General features: G+C 46.3%; 1 protein-coding gene, 1 long non-coding RNA gene and 1 other non-coding gene across 6 annotated transcripts; all 3 read left to right on the top strand.

The window, feature by feature from the left end:
* Window positions 1-7,253: 7,253 nt before the first annotated feature.
* LOC127300238 (protein NRT1/ PTR FAMILY 6.1) lies at window positions 7,254-9,562 on the top strand. Its single transcript, XM_051330326.2, has one exon. It carries the CDS (start codon window positions 7,509-7,511, stop codon window positions 9,456-9,458), a length of 1,950 nt encoding a protein of 649 aa, XP_051186286.1. The 5' UTR covers window positions 7,254-7,508; the 3' UTR covers window positions 9,459-9,562.
* Window positions 9,563-14,482: 4,920 nt separating this feature from the next.
* Window positions 14,483-14,555, top strand: TRNAR-ACG (transfer RNA arginine (anticodon ACG)). The gene has a single exon. It is a non-coding gene; the product is annotated as a tRNA-Arg (tRNA).
* A 2,634-nt stretch (window positions 14,556-17,189) lies between these two features.
* On the top strand, window positions 17,190-19,362 carry LOC127300237 (uncharacterized). 4 transcript variants are annotated; one of them, XR_007850995.2, is made up of 3 exons: window positions 17,198-17,661; window positions 17,765-18,241; window positions 19,100-19,362. It is a non-coding gene; the product is annotated as an uncharacterized lncRNA (long non-coding RNA). The 4 variants fall into 4 exon arrangements; XR_007850996.2 differs by having other exon boundaries at window positions 17,201-17,661; window positions 17,765-18,030; window positions 18,187-19,362; XR_007850997.2 differs by having other exon boundaries at window positions 17,205-17,661; window positions 17,765-17,812; window positions 17,892-19,362.
* The last annotated feature ends 1,387 nt before the right edge of the window (window positions 19,363-20,749 follow it).

The following is a 20,749-nucleotide window of genomic DNA, read 5'->3' as shown; positions in this document are numbered from 1 at the left end:
GCAACAAGGCAAAGTGAGTAATCCAACACAAGGTGTATCACTAGTTTGACTAGATGGATTACAAGGACTAGCACATGGCAATATAGCATTTGTAGTAGAGATTGTGCTAATGTCCACATGAGGCTCACAAGATGTTACCTTAGTGATACTAGCCTCATGAGCTAACTTAAGCCCATCATAGGAAATTAGAAGGTCATCATGAGAGCCCGAGATCTTTTTATGACTTTCTTCCAACTCCCTATAATTGCTAGTTATCAACTCAAGTTGAGCCCTCAACTCAACATTCTCCTTTAATATAGATGCTTCACAAGAAGTAGAATTAGTAGCACAAGCATCAACAATAGTTTTCTCATTTTCATGCATATAGGATTCAATTTTTTGTGTAAGCATAAAATTAGTATGCTTCTCATCTTTTAGCTCATGCTTGAGGAGAGTGAATCTCATTTCCCCATTTTCAACATGGGACTCCAACTCCACTATGGTTTCCCTATATTTATACAAGGTATCCATAGACTGTTCGAGATTAGCACGAGCTTCTTTATTACCACGAAGAGAAGCATACACCATTGCCATATTATGCACCAAGGTATTATATTCTTCATCATTCTCATCATTAGAGGACGTGTTAGGAGTCAAAGTAGGAGATACCTTTGATCCATTTGCCATAAGGCACATGTGCATACCGGAGGATGAAGATGAAGATATTTTTGAATCCTCATTTGAAATCATGTCTTGATCCATAGAGTGTTCGGTTTCCTCTACATTGTTAGTCAACAAGCAACTAGAGGAAATAGAAGCATTTTGATTATGGGAGCAAGACAAGGCAAGCATATCATCATGAGATCTATGTAAGCAATTTACACAAGATATGCAAGGACTATCAACACAAGCATGTAGATTATTTTCAATGCTCGATGTGTTTAAGTCCAAAGAGAAAACATTGCAATGAGATAGAGATGAAGAGTCATCACTATTGAGCACAATATCAACATTGCAATTTCCCTCACCACTCACCATATCATTACCTTGTGTCTTGCAACACGTTGGTGAAGTGGAAGTAGATGATATATCATCACGGCCGGAGGTGGAAGCAACTTGGAGCTCTTCATGATGTGAAGGGGAAGAGAGCTCCTCGGAGACACCACCAACCAAATGAGAAATGGATCCACCAAATATTTCTTTAAGCTTGATCCACATCTCATGAGACGACATTCGCTTTATATATATCAAGAACCTACGAAAATCGGGTCTCAAGGAGAATAAAAGCTCATTAGATACTTGAGCTTCAAGATGTAAGTTTTTCTCATCCTCTAAAGATAGATTTTGAGAATCCATCGGAGGAGAAAAACCTACATCTAGAAATTGCTCTATATTTGGACACAAGGTCCGAAGTTTATAAAGCAAGCAATTTCTCCATAAAAGATAATTTGTGCCATCAAAGATAATTGTGTCATTGTGCACTAAATTACTAGCCCACATCTTTACTCTCAAGGCGGTGACGCCTTAAACAAGGAGAGACCTTGCTCTGATACCAATTGAAAGATCGAGATGTCGCCTAGAGGGGGGGGGGTGAATAGGCAATTACAAACTCTTGTGGATTTGTCTTGTAAGAATGCGGAATTAAACTATCGTTTAGTTTACAAGCACAAACCCTAAATATGCTAAGCTCAACTAAGTGTAACAATAGCAACTAGAGCTAAGCAAGATAGGCACAAGATATATGTAGCACAAGTGATAGCAAGATATATGTACTTCAAGCACGATGGCTATCACAAGGAAAGAGAGCTCGGGTATAGAAATAACCGAGGCACGCGGAGACGAGGATGTATTCCCGTGTTCCCTTGCTTTGCAACAAGGTACGTCACGTTTGGAGGAGTGGAGGTCCCACGAAGGATTCCCCGCGCCACGAAGGCTCACCCTATTCTCCGAACCACACCCACGAAGGATAATGGCCCTTTCCTTATGGTTAGCTTTTCCTCCGCTCCGGAGATGGCAAGCTCCACAACCACTTCACAAGCTCCACGAAGGAGAAGCACGGGCCCCTTCACAATCTTCCACGAAGAGATCACCGGGACACCAACCAAGCCAACTAGGAGGTCACCCTCCAAGAGTAACAAGCTCACGGTCTCTCACTCGAACAAATCGTGGTGGAGAGCTCAACACTATGCAATGATGCAAAGCAAGAACACCGGAGGTGTTCAAGTCCTTCACACTCAAATCCCACCAAAGCAACGAATGCTAGGATGAGATTGGAGAGGAAGAACAAGGGGGAAAGTCAACCAAAGACTCCAAGATCTAGATCCCAAGAGATTCCCTCACTTAGAGAAGAAATGGTTTGGTGGAAGTGTAGATCTAGATCTCCTCTCTCAAATCCTCAAGTATGAGCAAGAATGGTTGGAGGAATCAAAGGGGAGAGCAAGTTCTTCAAAATGGAACAATGGAGGTGAGAGAATGGGAAGAACTTTTTGCTCAAGGTGGAAGAAAGGGTTATTTATAGCTAGGGAGCAAGTATACCCGTTGGGGGAAAATACAGAGAAAAAGACAAGAAAAACGGGCAGGAAAAACGGCCCAGCCCAAGCCACGGCCGACGAGCAGCAAGCACGACGAGGCCAGCGTGCAGCCCGGTCGGGCCCAACAAGCCGGGCGAGGCGCACGCTCACAAAGGCGGCGGATAGCCTTGGGGCGCACAGCGCGCGGGCTGCGCGCTGGGGCTGTGAGGCCCAGCCGGTGGCGAGCGGGCCAGGGAGGTGAGCAGGCCGCGCCCGGGCGAGCGGCCCCGGGAGGCGTCCGGCCAGGCCGGCGCGCCCGGCCCGCGCGTGGGCGGCGCGTAAGGGAGAGGCGGCCCGGTGGAGATCCGGTCGGGCCGGGGAGAGCCGGGCCAGCTGGCACCTGGGCCGGTTGGCGCCCGGTCCGGTTAGCGCCAGACCTGGCCGGCTGGGCGGCGCCTGGCCTAGCAGGCCGGGCGCCCAACCGGCGGCCCCTCCTCCTCTTTTTCCTTTTTCTTTTATATTTTCTCTTTTTCCTTTTTCTTTAATAACTATTGCTCCCGAACTCCGATTGACATGAAACTAATTTCGTTTGGAAGATAACGACAAATGCTATCCTATAAAAAGTGCAAACTCAAGAATCTGTAGAAGGGAATTTTATCATGAATATAAAAGGTAGAACCTTATATCATGAATAACCGGTAAAATTACCCAACCTCGAAAACGCCATAGAAGATGCATGCAAACTCCGTTTTCGATGAACTTGGGCTTGTTGTAAAGCTAGCAACAAGCTCAAGAACCTCACATAGAGAAACACCAAGAAGCAATAAGGATATGCAAAGTATGCAAAGGATTGAGCTCCCTAAGACGATGTGATCAAGTTACTCAACCGAAAGCCCCTCTTAATAGTGCGGCTATCTATCCTATAATCCGGTCTCCCAACATCCACCTTGAGACCGGTAAAAGGAAAACCTAGCAAGGCCATACCTTTGCCTTGCGCATCCCGCTTGATCTTGATGATAACTCTTCAAGCTTCACTCAAGCCGGAATGCCTCACTTGACCAATGTTGCTTCGTGAAGACTCACAAATGCTCCCCCATACACTATGATGGGAAAGCTCCATTGATGCACATCTTCAATAAGATAGAGCATGGCTAATATTGAGTTCCACATAAGAACTCCATCTTCGTTTCTTCTTCTTGATCATATCACATATATATCTTTATACCGATGATCTTGATGCCAATACACAAGGTATACCTTTATCTTCATGGCATCCATACTTGAATCCAACACATGGAGTACAAGTAGCACCTATGGAATATTCCTTCATATAAACTCAATGAAAACATTAGTCCATAGGGGTTGTCATTAATTACCAAAACCACACATAGGGGCAATGTACCCTTACATCCCTTCACCTATGGAGGCGCATGGAGTTGAGATGGTTGAGCATGGGAACTTACCTTCAACCAAGGAGGCGCATGGAGATGAGAAAGTCGAGCCTACTCCTATATGCTTGATTGATGAGTTGTTACCAATACCATGTGAGTATGAGAGTCACCTAGCCCACTTGAGTGAGAGTGATAGTGAGGTGAGTGACTTCCACCCCATATGTGAGTTTGAGTGCTTCCATTTGGAGGACATGAGTGATACACAAAGTGAGTTGAGAGAGGTAGATGATAGGTCCATGGGGGACATCGCATTTGCTAACATATTAACCTCTCCCTCGTTTGTGTCTTCTTATGTTGCACTAGGTTCCACGGAGGACGAGTTCCCGCTCATGGAGACGATGTACATGGTGCATGAAGATGATGATATCTCACCATGCTTGCTTCAAGACGAACATGTCGACCACATGGATCCTCCTACTTCCACAACACCTACCTCAAATGAGTCGGCCTCCAAAGGTAACAACATAGGTGTTGATGATGCCATGATCCCACTAGTGGACATGATGACTTATGAGTGCATGCATGATCTCGATGATCCATTTGCTACTTCACATGCTACTTTCATTTTCCCATGCGATACTTTGCTTGTTAACATGGTTGCTCATGTGGAAGTGAATGCTTGTGATACCATGACCATGCCATGCTACGAGAGCTTCAATTTTTCTACCATTGCTTGCAATATGTCGACCACTTGCTCTTTCCCATGTATTGCTTGCAATGATAATGACAAGGATGACATTAGCTTCCGCATGCTTTGCCCCAAATGTTTACACCATTCCATGATCCTTGCATCCAAGATTGTTAACAATTGCTCTTTCTTATGCTTGATATGCAAGAATGCTTATTTCATTGTCCACGAGATGGCCCCCATAGCCTTCTCACTTTTTGATGATCATGAGTTACCACATGCCATGAATGCACCTTCTTGCCATATGCACCATCGCCATGCATTTCATACTATCTTGATTGACACTAATAGTGATGTGCACAAGACATGGAACATCATGATGGATGATGTGTTCCTCTACCATGCACACACGCTTTTTGTTTTCTCTTTTGTGTGTATAGATACCCGAATGACAACTTCCACCGCTACGGAGCATGATCTCACGAAACGCGCAATTGAGAGCTACCCCAACACGGACGAGATACATGATCCAACCCATAGGATTCACGCCAAAGGGTATGTTCCCAAACGCCTTCGCCCTCGTGTGTTTCCGGCTTGTCTTGTCGAGCTTCCGGTTTGGACTAATGCCTCGTCACCTCTTTTGCCTCTTATGCAACAAATGTTGACACATCTTGTCGGCACAATGGTTGTTGTATGTCTTGATGTTATCATCATACACTCCGAGAATCTCAAGGACCATGTCATACATGTGAGAGACACCTTATGCATCTTGTGCCACATGTCACACAAAAAGTTGCTCTTCTTCGGATTTCTCCTTTCATCTATGACAATTGAAATGGATTCTTTGACACTTGAGGATACTCATACTCGGCTCACGCCAACCATACTTTCCCAAGTGAGAAGTTTCCATCTCTTTGCCATTGCACATAAAAATTTTGCCCAAAATTTTGCCGCCGATACTTGCCTTTTGATTGTTCCATTTGTGTGGGACAATGCTACACATCACATTTTTGACACTTTACAAACCAAACTATTACATGCACAAACTTTTGCCCCACCAAATTTTGGATACATCGACACTCTGTTGGTTCCCATTTTTGCCAAATGCCTCTTGGAGAAACGACTCGATGCTTCGTATTTGATTGAGAGCCTCTTGTTCGCCGATCACCACATTGGCATCCACAAGCTTTCCATTCACAAGTTGTTTTTCCCCAAGTTCTTCTTCGACCGCGACTTCGTCCATCCATTAATACATGGGAGAACCGTCATGGCCTACATCATCGTTGAGGAGGCGCAAGAGTCGAGGGCGACTCTTCCCCAAGGGGGGGGGGGGGGGGGGGGGGAGATGATGCGGGGTGGCCTTCGGACACCTCCACCTCAAGACCATCAAGTGCAGCTCCGCCTATCGTCGACGCTACACCATGGCCAAGGAGTCCCCCAAGTGGACCAACAACACAAACCCCCGCCATATATGTCAAGGTGAACTCTTTCCTCTCTATGGTTGACCTCAACACCAACTTGAATGGTATGCTACCTCATGCCTATCATCATGGTGTCCATAGGTGCCGACATCGACAAGGACCAAGAGAGAAGGAACTCCCACGGTGCAAGGAAGAGAGAAGAAGAAGAGAAGAAGAAGAAGAAGAAGAAGAAGAAGAAGAAGAAGAAGAAGAAGAAGAAGAAGAAGAAGAAGAAGAAGAAGAAGAAGAAGGAAAGAGGAGAAGAAGGCTGGCCGGCCCAGAACCCGGTTGGACCGGCCCCACAACCGGACCGTCCGGTTGGCGCCCGGTCGACCGGACCCAGGACCGGACCACCCGGTCACAGGCCCGGTCTGACCGGACCCAAACCGGATTTGACGGAAATGACTCACCAAACTGCCTAAGTTATCCACTTGCGTACCTTTTCGGCCCAAGTTGCCTTGTACCTCTATATAAGCACCTAGGTCATCCCCTTTACCCCTTAGACAAGATTTAGGCTTAGACATGAAGTTGAGCTTTGTCTCCCTAGGGTTTCATCCCCTTTGTATCAAGGCTACCCTTGTTGGATGTATGGATTTGTGAGTGTGAGATTCTAGTGCTACCCACTCTCTCTTCCACTCCTAGATTCATCTCCCTCACCAATCTCTCCGCTCGGAATTCTACCGCGTGTCTCTTCCGGGTTGATTCTATTGGCGTGGTCCATCGAGCCACGGGGTAAGTATCGATTGTATCGGGTTGGTGTGCGTGCGTGAGTTCATCGTGTTTTTCGTGTTCATCGTGTTCTTCGTGTTCTTCGCGCTCTCCCTCTCTTCCTCCTTTGGATTTCGGGTCAACCGCAAGATCGGGCCACAAACGGGGTCTTAGACCACATCAGCGGGCCTTCGAAGAACTCGGTTTGGTCTTAGTACTTAGGTCAAGTCACAAGTGGAGTATCATCAACAAGCAAGCCCGTGAATGATGTCGACTGATCGATCGTGATGACTGATGATGCTACTTGTTAGTGTAATGTTTAGTGGCCAGGCCAGGTGGTGATCGAGTGTAGTGCAGTGCGGTGGTTGGAGCACGCGTGCGTGCTATCTGCGAGCGATCGAGCAACACATCAGCCACCACTCTCTGCCTCCTCTGCGTGTTTCTGTGTGTGTGTCTCAGTGTGACTAGGTAGGTTGATTAACGACCACCGCCTCATGTGTTGGCAGCTTCCATTCATGGCAATGGCGTGAAGTTACTGCAGCTCCAAACCATGAGGCGCCAGACACGACGACAACTCCCCGTTTCCATTCATTCATTCACCGCCGTCCTTGTCGCGCTCAATGCCGCCATTAACTCCGTCCTTCCTTTCTCTCTGCTCACCTCTCCACTGCCATAAATTTCCAGCTTCACCTGCTTCCCTGTTCTGTAGTTCTTTCTTCTTGCAAAAGAACCATCTTTCCAAACTAGCCGTGACGTCCCCGCCGCTGTCGTGATGGAAAAACCATCGCCACCGCCACCGCCATTCAGCAAGTCCAAGGAGATCAAGTCGCCGCAGCCCATGGCGTCCACCACGTCGCTCCAGCGCAAGAAGCTCGGCTCCCACTTCCTCGCCAGCGACGAGCGCCGCTTCGCCGCCGCAGCCGGCGCGCCCAACGCGATCGGCACCACGCCGCTGGACATCCGCGGCGCGCCGATCCCGGAGCGGGACCTCCCGCGCACGGGCGGCTGGGTGGCGGCCTTCTTCATCTTCGGCAACGAGACGGCGGAGCGGATGGCCTACTACGGCCTCTCCGTCAACATGGTCGTCTTCCTCTTCAAGGTCATGCACCTCCCCTTCGCGGCTTCCGCCGGCGCCGTCAACACCTTCCTCGGCATCTCCCAGGCCTCCTCCGTGCTCGGCGGCTTCCTCGCCGACGCCTACCTCGGCCGATACTGGACCATCGCGGGGTTCGCCACGCTCTACCTCCTCGGCCTCGTGGGCCTCACCCTCGCCGCCACGCTCCCGGCCCTCGTGCCCTCGCAGCAGGGCTGCGACACGCTCGCCATGCTCCTCGGCGGCTGCCAGCCGGCCGAGCGGTGGCAGATGGCGTACCTCTACGCCGCGCTCTACGTCACGGCGTTCGGCGCCGCGGGCATCCGGCCCTGCGTGTCATCCTTCGGCGCCGACCAGTTCGATGACCGGGACGTGAACTACAAGCGCCGGCTCGACCGCTTCTTCAACCTCTTCTACCTCGCCGTCACCGTCGGCGCCATCGCGGCCTTCACCCTCGTCGTGTACATCCAGATGCACCACGGCTGGGCGGCCGCGTTCGGCGCGCTGGCCATCGCCATGGGCGCCTCCAACGCGCTCTTCTTCGCCGGCACGCCGCTGTACCGCCACAAGGCGCCCGGCGGCAGCCCGCTCACCAGGGTCGCGCAGGTGCTCGTCGCCGCCTTCCGGAAGCGGCACGCCGGGTTCGACAGCGGCGGCTACGTGGGGCTCCACGAGGTGGCCGGGCCCAAGTCCGCCATCCGCGGCAGCGCCAAGATCGAGCACACCGACGACTTCCGCTGGCTCGACAAGGCCGCGCTCCGGCTCGTCCAAGACGGCCACAATGATGGGGAGATCGATCCGTGGCGGCTGTGCACGGTGACGCAGGTGGAGGAGGTGAAGATCCTGATGCGGCTGCTGCCGGTGCCGACGTGCACGATCATGCTCAGCGTCGTCCTCACCGAGTTCCTCACGCTCTCAGTGCAGCAGGCCTACACGCTCAACACCGCGCTCCCGCTCTTGGGCTCCCACCTCCCAGTCACCTGCATGCCCGTCTTCCCCTGCCTCGCCATCTTCCTCCTCCTCGCCCTCTACTACCACACCTTCGTCCCGCTCGCCCGCCGCCTCACCGGCCACCCGCACGGCGCCTCCCAGCTGCAGCGCGTCGGCCTCGGCCTCGCATTCTCCATCCTCTCCGTCGTCTGGGCGGGCGCCTTCGAGCGCTACCGCCGCCGCTACGCCGTGGAGCACGGCTACCTAGGCCTCTTCCTCACGCCCATGCCGGGGCTCACCGCCTACTGGCTGCTCATCCAGTACTGCCTCATCGGCGTCGCCGAGGTCTTCTGCCTCGTCGGCCTCATCGAGTTCCTCTACCAGGAGGCGCCCGACGCCATGCGCAGCGTCGGCTCCGCCTACGCCGCCGTCGCCGGCGGGCTCGGCTGCTTCGTGGCCACCGCCATCAACAACGCCGTCGACGCCGCCACGGGGGACGTCCTGGAGGGGAGGCCGTCCTGGCTCGCGCAGAACATCAACGTCGCCAGGTTCGATTATCTCTACTGGCTGCTCGCCGTGCTCAGCACCGTCAACCTCGCCGTATTCCTCTACTTCGCCAGCATCTACACATACAGATCATCGCCTCATCAGGCAACTACCGCCAACAACAAGGAGCAGGAGGAGGTCTCCAACATATAGCAATTTTTTTTTTTTGTAGTGACTACCTTTCACTTGGATTCAGCCGTTGATTCATTTTAGTGAGTAGTACAAATTGATCATCAAATTCACATTCATGGTCCTCACACCACAGCACGCGCGGCCCACACGTACTACTGGATATTCATAGTCATGCACTTCGGTTCAGAAACAAGAAAATGGAATATTCCGACTACAAATAGCAGACGACAGTTTGCTCGTGCATGTCAAACATTTCAAAATATGCTAATAAGTTGATGATCTAGATCAACCCTACAAGAAAACTTTGGTTTTGACATTTGACCAAAATCTTCATTGTTGTCAAGAATTTGGCATTCCTCGGCCCGTAGTACTTAGAGCATCACTAGTAGAAAAATGGGCTTCCATCTAAGCCTTTAGTACCGGTTCCCTTACGAACCGGTACTAAAGGGTGCATTAGTACCGGTTGTACTGCATAGGTCTTTAATACCGGTTTGTAAGGACCACCTTTAGTACCGGTTCCTGCTCCCCACGACCTTTTTTTGCTTTTGTAAAATACAAATGAAAATGATAGAAAATTCAAAAAATAAAATATTTTCAGATTCTTGTATGTTATGAAACTTACTACTCGGTGAAATTAAGAAATTCAAATTTTGACTTTTTTTGCCAAAAAAAGTTTGAAAATGGTAAAATCGCATTAATTTTTGCATACGACGTCGGAAAAATGCTTATAATATATCAAAATCATCGTGAGTAAAAGTTACATCCGAATTCACCTGGGTTTACCCGGTTAGCCAATTTTTAGATTCTCAAAATTCCAAATGAAAATATGAAAGCATGAAGATTTTAGTTTTTTTTCAGAAATTTAGAATTTTATGTTTTTTATTTTTTAAAATTAAAATTAATAATTATAAGATTTGTTGAGTACTAAAATATTACTATTAATTTTAGCAAATTATAAGATTTTCAAATTTTCAGGTTTTATGTTTGGCAAAAAAATTAATTTTTTAAAAAATAATACAAATTTAAAAAATTAATTTTATTTATTTATTCAACACTATTATTACATCATTACTTTTGTTTATTAAAATAATTATTTTGATTTTAAACAATAAAGAAATGTGACATCGACCAACATGTTAATATGATTGATATGATAGTACCAACATGCGCGCGAAGCACTTGGAAGTGGAACGGGTTGGAACTCGGAAGTTAAGCGTGCTAGTGCGGGAGTAGTGTGAGGATGGGTGACCGACTGGGAAGTTTGACCACGGGTAAGTAATTTGATTAGAGATAAAGTGTAGTTAGAGACTAAGGAAGATACTATAAATTCTGAAAAAAATAGAAAAAGAGGGAGTGAAAAAAAAGAGGCAGTGTAAAATAATTAGAAAAAAATGGATTAAAAAAATTAAACGAAATAGCCTTTAGTACCGGTTCGTGTTACGAACCGGTACCAAAGGTCTTCAGCCCCGCGGGCTCCTCCGTGCCCACGTGGAGGCACCTTTAGTACCGGTTCGTAAAAAATAAAGGCTCTTTGGAACCGGTACTAAAGGGGGTTTTTTCTACTAGTGTCTCCAGCCGCGTCCCCCAAACCGCGCCGGATTGAGCGTTTGGGGGACGTGTTTTGTTCGTGCCGCCTTTGGGGGACGTCGCGTCCCCCAAACGCCGCCCCAAATCAAGAATTCAAATTTTGCATTCAAAAGAAATCGTTCCCGCCGATCAGAGTAGCAGCGATCAGAGTAGCGGCGATCATATTACAGACCATATAGTGCATGCTAAATTAGAAGAAGGGGTTGGTTGACGGCGACGTATCCTGAGTCGACGCAGGCCCGTCGATCACGACGACCTCGTCGCGATCTGGCTGGTGTTGTGCATGCTCCGTCTCCTCCGCCGCCGTCGCGTAGGCCGACGATGGTGTAGCAGTCAAAGACACGGCAGCCGGCTCTTGCGCTGCAGTTGCTGCCGCTGCCGCTTCCTGGGCCACCGCGTCGGCCGCCGCCATTTTGGCTTCGATGTCGTCAAGGATCTGGCCTTTGAAGAAGTTTTGTGCAGCCCGCGTCCGGGGAGACATTCCCTCTATCGACGCTCTCAGCAGGGACATGTCGTCCATGCGTTTCTTGAGCTCGGAGGGGCCGTCGTTGTAGAAGGCGGATGACGACGGAAAGAACACTCCCGGGACGTACACCGGCATGCTCGTACTATATGGGCTCGCGTTGGTGGCAGCAAGACACCCGGCCATTAAGTGCTGGTGCTGGCGCGCCGCCAGAGCCTTCTTCTCCTGCTCCGCCGCCCTCCGTCCTTTCCGCTCCGCAGTCGACATCTTCCGGCGCAGACAGTCTTCATGCCACTGATCATCGGTCCATCCTTCCGGCTTCTTCTTCGGGGCCGGCGCCTTCCGCGGCTTCGCGAACGGCGCTTTCGCCCCTGTCGTCGCGTTGCCCGGCGGCTTCTTGGCCGCTTTCTTGGCCATCTTCTTGGGGGCTACCGGCGGCGTCATGGAATGGGGAGAAGGTAGCGGCGGCGGGTGGATGGCGGGAGGGAGAAACAAATCGGCGGGGAAAGGAGAAATGAATCGGCGGCGGGGAAAGGAGAAATGAATCAGCGGTGGGGGAGGCCAGAAATGCGCGGCGGGATAGGCGCGATATGGCGGGAGGGGCGGGATTTGGCGGGAGTGGGAGACGATTTTTCACTGAGCCGCTGACGCGCCGGGCCCGCGTCGGTTCGCCTCGCTTTTCGTTGTGTCCGGCGTCCCCGGTGCGTCTCCTGTGGGACGGGGACGGGCTCGGGGCGCCGGACACCGTATCGGGGGCTTTGGGGGACGCGGCTGGAACGCATTTTTTGTCCGGCGCGCCCCAAATCCCTTTGGGGGACGTTTTGGGGGACGCGGCTGGAGATGCTCTTATACTTTCTTTGTTGAAAGGGAGCAAATGCTCCCATGTGTCAAAACACCACTTCTCTCTCTAATTTATTGTTCTTTACAAACATCGGGCCAAGCTCAAGTAGCTAAAATCTTTCATAAAACCACAGCGGTGCAACAAATAATCATACTACTATGTTCCTTGATCAAGGTTGTAAATCTTATATCCTAGCGGCCGGAGGGAGTAGAGTTTCAAATAGATGTCAAGTACTCCCTTCGTCTATCTATATCTATACTCCTATATAGTGTACGAGTTTTGAAATTTTGAATCCTGAGCAAGCTACGTAATTGCAACCGTTGATGTGAGCCTATCCTACGGTTCAGAAGGAAGGGATTCACGTCTACAGTACTAACGAGAAAAGTCGGACTATTCTGGAAATCCAGAACCTCTGGCATCGCGGTTGGCTTGATTCTGCAGTACTATTAGCGAGTAAGCGCTGAGTCCTAACCACCTGTTGGATGAGCAGATGGAAAAGACACCTGCAAGATTCGCCTAGGACAAGACAGCTGCCTGCCTGGCCGGTTGGTCCCAGACTCGATCGTGGCTTTGGCAAAACGTGAGGATGTGTAGACCGGGATGATTAATGGTTACCTGTTACAAGAACCAGTGAGAAGCTTGAAGGTGACCAGTGGGATGGTGCTACTGTTCGTCAGTCATGAATAATTCACCAGATTCTTGTTTTTGGCCAAGCTTTATATACTAGGTATGCATAAAATAGGGCGGACTTCGATACTACTTCACTCTGCCTCAAAAAAGTGTATGGTTAGACATTTCTTAAATTAAACTTTAATAGGTTTGACGTCTTTTTCTTGAAAAAAGTAGCAATATTTATAATACCAAATTAATATTGCTGGATTTATCTTCACATGTATTTTAGTAATATATATAATTTGATATCTTGTATGTTGCTATTTCCGTGTAAAATTTTAGTCAAATTAAAAAAAAATTGGTTTTCAAAAAAGGAAAACGTTTACTTATTCTCAAACCGATGGAGTACATTCGTTTGCCTGCGTGTGATTAACACTTGTTGTTATATTAAAAAAAGGAAAATAGTTTAACACTTGCCCTCCACGTGTATGTATATATAATTGATATGAAATCTCTTGCTGTCATATTCTCGAAGGTTTGCATCCAAACAAACGTGATCTTCGAAGAACAAACCTGACTAGAGGGAATTACTTCTTGAATATATGTAAACATAATTTACACTGCATCAAACGAACAATTAAGTAATTCATTGTAGTAGCTTTATATATAACCACAAGATGGTTTATCTAATTCATTGCAGTAGCTTTAATGGTTTATCTAATTGATTTCTCAAGGGAGTGTGTTTTTTTCTCAAAATACATGCACATAATTAACGTGCTATGCACGTACCGATGTACTAGTATAAATAAGTGACTCAACTCTGTCTTAAAATAATTGTATCTAGATGCATTTTTTGTGTGTAGAACTGTAGATATTTCCGTATCTAGAAAAAGTTGGGTCACTTCTTTTTGGGCAAAGGGAGTATGAAAAATTGCGTGGAAATTCTAAATTTATGACTCCATAGGCTTATACAAAGGGGGCAAAGGAATTTTTAATAAATTGCAAAGCTGAGACTTGAACCTAGGACCTCACGACTCGCATATCATTCCATGTAAGTTTCATGCACAAGACATAAAATAAAAAAAATTGGGATCTGATATCACGTCAAACTTTTATTAACTAGCCAACGGAACCAAAAAATTCGAATTAGTGGAAAGAACCTAGACAATCCACATATACATTTCAACACTAAGAAAATGTTTGTCTTTGCCACTGGTTTCTCTGGTATTGGTATGCTGTCAGATCTCCCTGGAAATATTTTTGGAACTGATGGTAGATTGCTTTACCCCAGCCTAGTATGCTAGATTTGGGTATGTATCGTGTGTACAGACTCATTTAAGTATAAAAAGGGATTTGAGATTCTGGAGCAAAAAATAACTTGATGCTTCGGGACTGCTTGTTTAACATTCAAGCCATATAAAATTCACCATAAGATCATTCTTTCCTGCTTTCGGCTGGCAGTCGTCCTGATTATGGAAAAAAAAAAAGGTGCCAGACTGACAAATATAACAGATATTCTGAATGAGGAAATTAAATATCAAGGACTCCGTGGCCCAATGGATAAGGCGCTGGTCTACGAAACCAGAGATTCTGGGTTCGATCCCAAGCGGAGTCGATCGTCTTCTTTGTTTTGCACGGTTTTTCTGTAATTTTTATATTATCACAACATTCTTCTGTCACCTTTTCTTTTGAATGATATATCTGATGAGAGGCATTATCATTACCAGTTTACCACATCCCAGGTGCTCGATATGAAAATTCACCAAAAAAATTTTCACTAAGCCCAACGTCTCGTGAAAATCCTAGGCCCAATATCTCTGAATATGGATCTCTGAATATGGGGGCGACGCTGACCCGCTCCCCTGCCCCCGCGCGAGCGGCCATAGCACGCCCGCGCCGGACAGAAATCCTCCGGTGGTGGCGCGAGCCTCCGGCGAGCCCCGCCGTAAATATGGACGCGGTGGGACGGGACCCATCTATCCACCTCGCCACGATGCAGATGCCGTGCACGGAAGAGGCGACGCACCCCGCAGCACTTGAAGCAGGGGAGTCGTCGTGGCTCACCTACCGGGCGGACGTTCCCGCCACAAGTCCGCAGCGCCGCGTGCGCGATGACGCCGGCCACATTTGGCACCACGTACTCGTGCGTCTTGACGAACGAGCTCGATCTGCACACACCGACTCGGCCACGAACTCCGGCGACGATACCTCCATAGCTTCATTGCTTGTGGTCGTTGACTGGTAGATCTTTTATCTGAGCGAAGGATCACATGACAGTCTAGGTTCAGTTAACTCTTGGCTTGCAGCAGGGGAGTCGTCGTGGGCTCGTGGCTCACCTCCCGGGCGGACGTTCCCGCCACAAGTCCGCAGCGCCGCGTGCGCGATGACGCCGGCCACATTTGGCACCACGTACTCGTACATCCCGACGAACGAGCTCGGTCTGCACATACCGACTCGACCACGAACTCCGGCGACGATACCTCCGTAGCTTCATTGCTTGTGGTCGTTGACTGGTAGATCTTTTAACTGAGCGAAGGATCACATGACAGTCTAGGTTCAGTTAACTCTTGGCTAGATGCTGCTATGCATCGAGTAACAGCAGCAAGAATAATAGAGTGGGACACGGATCAGCTTTCGTTTGTGACCTGCACACAAATGTAACATCAAGTTATTTTTATATATTTTAAAGGGAGTATTTTGAAGCGTAAGCTGGAGCATACAATCAGTGTTAATTTCAACAATGTTTGCTTTTATCTCACCTGGTTTTAAAGCACCTGTATCTTTACGCCATTGTCAAATTAGAGAGCATTTGTTGGTTGTTGAGTCTCATGCTTGGGATGTAAGCAAACCAAGTTGTACAAATGTTGGACTACCACATATTCCTCATCTATTTGACAATTGCTAGCTGGAAGAGAGCACTGTGTTAGCGTCGATCAAGCTGCTGCTTGTGCTGCTTCCGTCGACTGAGTTCTTCACTGGTAATACTAATGCCTTATTTCCGTGTAAATGGTATGGAGAAATAGATTTTTTTTTCAACCGAGTTTCTGCCCCTTTCCATTGCAATAATGGAAATAACCAGTACATGGCTATTACAGCAAAAAGAGAGGGGAGAGAGAACGAGAAGCCAGTTGGGGCAGTAGTATGAAAAAGTAGATTAACAAGAAAGCTTTAAGATTCGTGCTAAACGGCTAGGTGTCACAATCTGGGAAGGGGCATTAGATTTTACAAGTAGGTGTTACCTATTACAAAAATGTAGGTGTTACCTATCACAAATCCAAGTATTCACTCACTCTAGATTTTACAGCTTTTATTTTATTTTTTCCATACACCTGATAATGGTAGCCAATCATACAACTAAAATGATTTGCATATGTCGTTTCATATATTTGACGCTTAACTATTAATAATGGAATTTCTGATTTAGCATAAATTTTGATTGTTACCATTGAGTCTTTTAGTTCTATACGTATGATTTTTTTTCAAACAATTGGATAAATTTGTTGAGCCGTGGCGGAGCACGGGCATTCAACTAGTTTTTATATTATCACAACATTCTTCTGTCACCTTTTCTTTTGAATGATATATCTGATGAGAGGCATTATCATTACCAGTTTACCACATCCCAGGTGCTCGATATGAAAATTCTTACATTCAAGATTTGTGTCTTTTAATTTGAAATGATGTATTGTTCCATGAGAAAGAGTTAAATCGGAAATATGCAAGTAGTATTCATTTCTTCAATAACACTTTTTTTTTTGCACGATTCAATCTTTGTTTTCATGAGCAGCCTAACATCCTCTCATAAAAATGTGAATGTTCTTGTTGTTCTTCCGCAAGATGTACATAGTAAGATTATCAGTAGGATATCCATGTGCTCTATAAACTAACTCTTACAAGCTGTATTTGTGTCTTTTAATTCGAAATGTTGTATTATTCCACAAAAAAGGAATCTTCAGGCTTCAATTAGGCGACAGTTTGCTCGTGTATGTCGAACATTTCAAAATGTGACAAGTTGATGATCTAGATCAACCCTACAAGAAAACTTTGGTTTTGACATTAGACCAAAATCTTGATGGTTGTCAAGAATGTGGCATTCCAGAACATTTAGTATTTATACTCTAACGGAATTCATTATCTTCTCTTTCTTAATAGATGATCCCATTTTCTTGGTCTCACAGTGAGCCACGTAGCCTTCTAAGAAAATTTCACCTCCTCCGCATTGTTCCCAGCCGTACGGGGCGATTCTGTTCGGCGGACCGACACGGCTGAAGCCCTTCGCCGTGACGCACGGCTTCCCCACTACTCCTTGCAACAACCCACTACTCCTTGCAACAAATGCTCATAAAATCGCTCGAGCTATCCAACATTCATCGACCAGAAACAACTCGATTCAACTAAACCGTCGCCGCCTCCATGTTAAAAGCCTACACGCCCTTGCCATCGACAGCAAGCGCGGCCTCCTGCTTGCGCCTCCACTCTGGGAGCTGGCCGCTCCCAATTTACTTCTCCCCGAAGACATGTCTCTTAATATGATAGGTTCAACTCGAAATTTTGCTCACACCCACCCGATTTGATTTGATTTTGTTGGATTGTAGCTGCCGCTTGGTCAAATCCGTCCGAATTGATTGTATAATGCGTGGCTGAGACCCTCCCCTGATCGGAATCTCAACAGCACCTTGAGCCGCCCCTTCTCTTCTCCAAACATCTCTCTCCACCCTAAGGTAATTTTTGATTAGTCCTCCCCTGGAAAGCTAATTTGCTAGATGGTTTTCCATCTCCACCATCTGATTCACATTTATCACTTAATGGTGCCGCACATGCTAGATGGGATGGATCTGGTGACGCCATCTTCACTTCCGCTGTATAATTGAGGTTAGTCCAGAACTCCCGATTCCCCCAATCCCAGTACTCCTCAGTTGTATTTCTGCTTAACAACCAGTATGTTCTACAGCTGGGCTATTATTATTTTCCCATGTCTCTCGGGAGTATTTTCATGTACCTTTGCACTTCCTTTTGATGGAAACTCAGAAGTTTAAAATGCACAAAAAGGTCTGCCAAACTATACATACAGAAAGGAATCTAAGACTCGGGTATGTTGCAGGAAACTGTTTCCTCTGTTTTCTGCAATCGAGCTTTGCATATTTCTCTGCAATTGATGTTTATGGTCTAATTTTAGTCTTCCTGCGTTTGAACTTTGATGTATAGACATCTTTGGGCACATTCAGAAATTGATGTTTTTGTTGCAGGTTATACAGTTATGGGGTTTTATGTTATGCAAGAGACATGTCAGTACACCATAAGGTCTTATACATTTGTACAGGATTACAGTGGTACCATATTCTATCATTCTATGTGTTGTACCTGGTATTTCTCTGCAGCAAGTCGGCCCATTCAGATTCAACAAGAATGAAATATACGCTGACATCGAATCATCTAGCACCGTCAATTTATCTGATGTTAGACTGTTTATTCTATGTACATTTTCACCAAAATCTTGACATTTCTGATTCCCAAGTACCAGGCTAGGTAATTCTAAATTAATGACAGTATTATATTCTTAATTTTCATTAATATTAATATTTCAGTTGCTGTCAATAAATCAATTTGCTTTGTAGCTGTTTATGCACAGTATACGGAAGGTGTGATATTTCTCAACATCGCACAATCTCCATCCAAAAAAGTCTTACATCATGTAAGGGAAGTAGTCTCTTATGCAATTCTGTAGATTTAGATGATGATGTGGCAAGAGATATATACATGTTGATGATCTGACTTCAAACTTGATCTTGAGTGTAGAAGTGACATTTGATAAGTAATATTAAGTTCCAAAGAACAGATCAAATGGACAATGTAACCTGGTGTAGTTTTCCATCACCAATTTATATTTGAATTTATCATATTATTTAAGTCTGGCATATTCTTTTGTTTCTATATGAAGAATTACTAGGCATGAACTTTTTCGTACAAAAAGTACATTTGTCCCTAAACCTTTGATATGAATTCCACTTAAAGTACTAATAACTTTTGATTGATCTCTTTGATTTTGCATTCTACGTACCTAGCTCTAATAATCAATTTGGCTCTTGAGTAACAATTTGTCATCTTTACCACTTCTGTGCGAGATTATATTCTTAACATGCTATTTTGCTTCATGTGCAGTTTCTCGAGCTGATATGTCATGTGTGTAGTTTCCTCATGGTGTTAGCAGCAAAATCAATTGTTTGTCAAACTTCCACATACAAATTCATAATGTTTGCAGATTCATATGTGATGTAGTTGGAGCTCACCGGGCGATGGACCTTCTCCCGTGTAAGCTATTCATAGTTAATATAATAGGAAAGTATTTTGTAAGCTCCGTAGAAACGTTAATACAAGGATAAGTTCATTAGCTTTCGAAGTGTAACAGGTGTGTGTTATTCTTATTTCTCCTGGCTCCTCACATTTGTGTTGGATAATGATAACCCACAAGTATAGGGGGATCGCGATAGTCTTCGAGGGAAGTAAAACCCAAATTTATTGATTCGACACAAGGGGAGGTAAAGAATACTTATAAGCCTTAACAACTGAGTTGTCAATTCAGCTGCACCTGGAAAAGCACTAGCAACAGGGGTGATGTGAAAGTAGCAGTAATATGAGAGCAGTAGTAACAGAATACAGCAGTAATAGCAATATGAGAGCAATGGCACCAGAAAATAGTTGATACTACTTCCAATGACATATAGAACGAGTATGTAATGATGAGAGATGGACCGGGGTTCCCAGCGATCTACACTAGTGGTAACTCTCCAATAACAAGTAACAAGTGTTGGGTGAACAAATTACAGTTGGGCAATTGATAGGAATCAAAGCATTAAGACAGAACATCCAGATTATTAATTATGTAGGCATGTTTTCAAATTATAGTCGTACGTGCTCGCAATGAGAAACTTGCACAACATCTTTTGTCCTACCAGCCGGTGGCAGCCGGGCCTCAAGGGAAACTACTGGATATTAAGGTACTCCTTTTAATAGAGTACCGGAGCAAAGCATTAACACTCCGTGAAAACATGTGTCCCTCACATCACCGCCATCCCCTCCGGTTGTCCCGATTTCTGTCACTTCGGGGCCTTTGGTTCCGGACAGTGACATGTGCATACAACTTGTAGATACAATCTAAGCAATAAGTATAGAGCTCAAATCTAAGATCATGCCACTCGGGTCCTAGTGACAAGCATTAAGAATAACAAGATGGCAGCAACAATAACTTCACAAACTTTATAGATAGACTAATCATAATGTAGAGAGTGGATTTGGTGTTCAGGGGGGTACGTGTGCACCCCCTAGCCACCGTTGGATCAACGTTGAGATTCAATTTCTCACTCACGGCTCTCACACGGCGTCAAAACTACTTTTTGTCCACTTTTGCAGATGCGTACCAATCAAGCTGAGCTGCAAACGGTTGTCGACTAGCGCAGTTGGGAGTTTTTTAATGCTGTTGTGGATCATCTCTTCACTGCCGCATCTCAACTCAGCTCCCCCTAATCGAAATCAACCATAATAATTAATACAAAATCCCCTCTCCTCTACCAAATCCAACGCGGAAGAGCGGAACAGGTCGTCTCTCTTGGAGCGAGAATCAGGTCGTTAGACAGATGAACAAATCGAGTTTGTTCCACAAAACAAAAAGTAACAAACGACACCATCAAAATCAGCTTATACAGTCCAATCCACACAAATTTGCTTGCGAGACAGTGCCCGTGCTTCTGCGCCGGGATTTCTTTTTCCCGCAACTCCAATCTTCCAAGTCTGAAGAAACAAGAAGAAGCAAAA

This window comes from Lolium perenne, chromosome 5, assembly GCF_019359855.2.
Source record: "Lolium perenne isolate Kyuss_39 chromosome 5, Kyuss_2.0, whole genome shotgun sequence".
NCBI classification, from domain to species: domain Eukaryota; kingdom Viridiplantae; phylum Streptophyta; class Magnoliopsida; order Poales; family Poaceae; genus Lolium; species Lolium perenne.
This window is presented reverse-complemented; position numbering and strand designations above follow the sequence as displayed.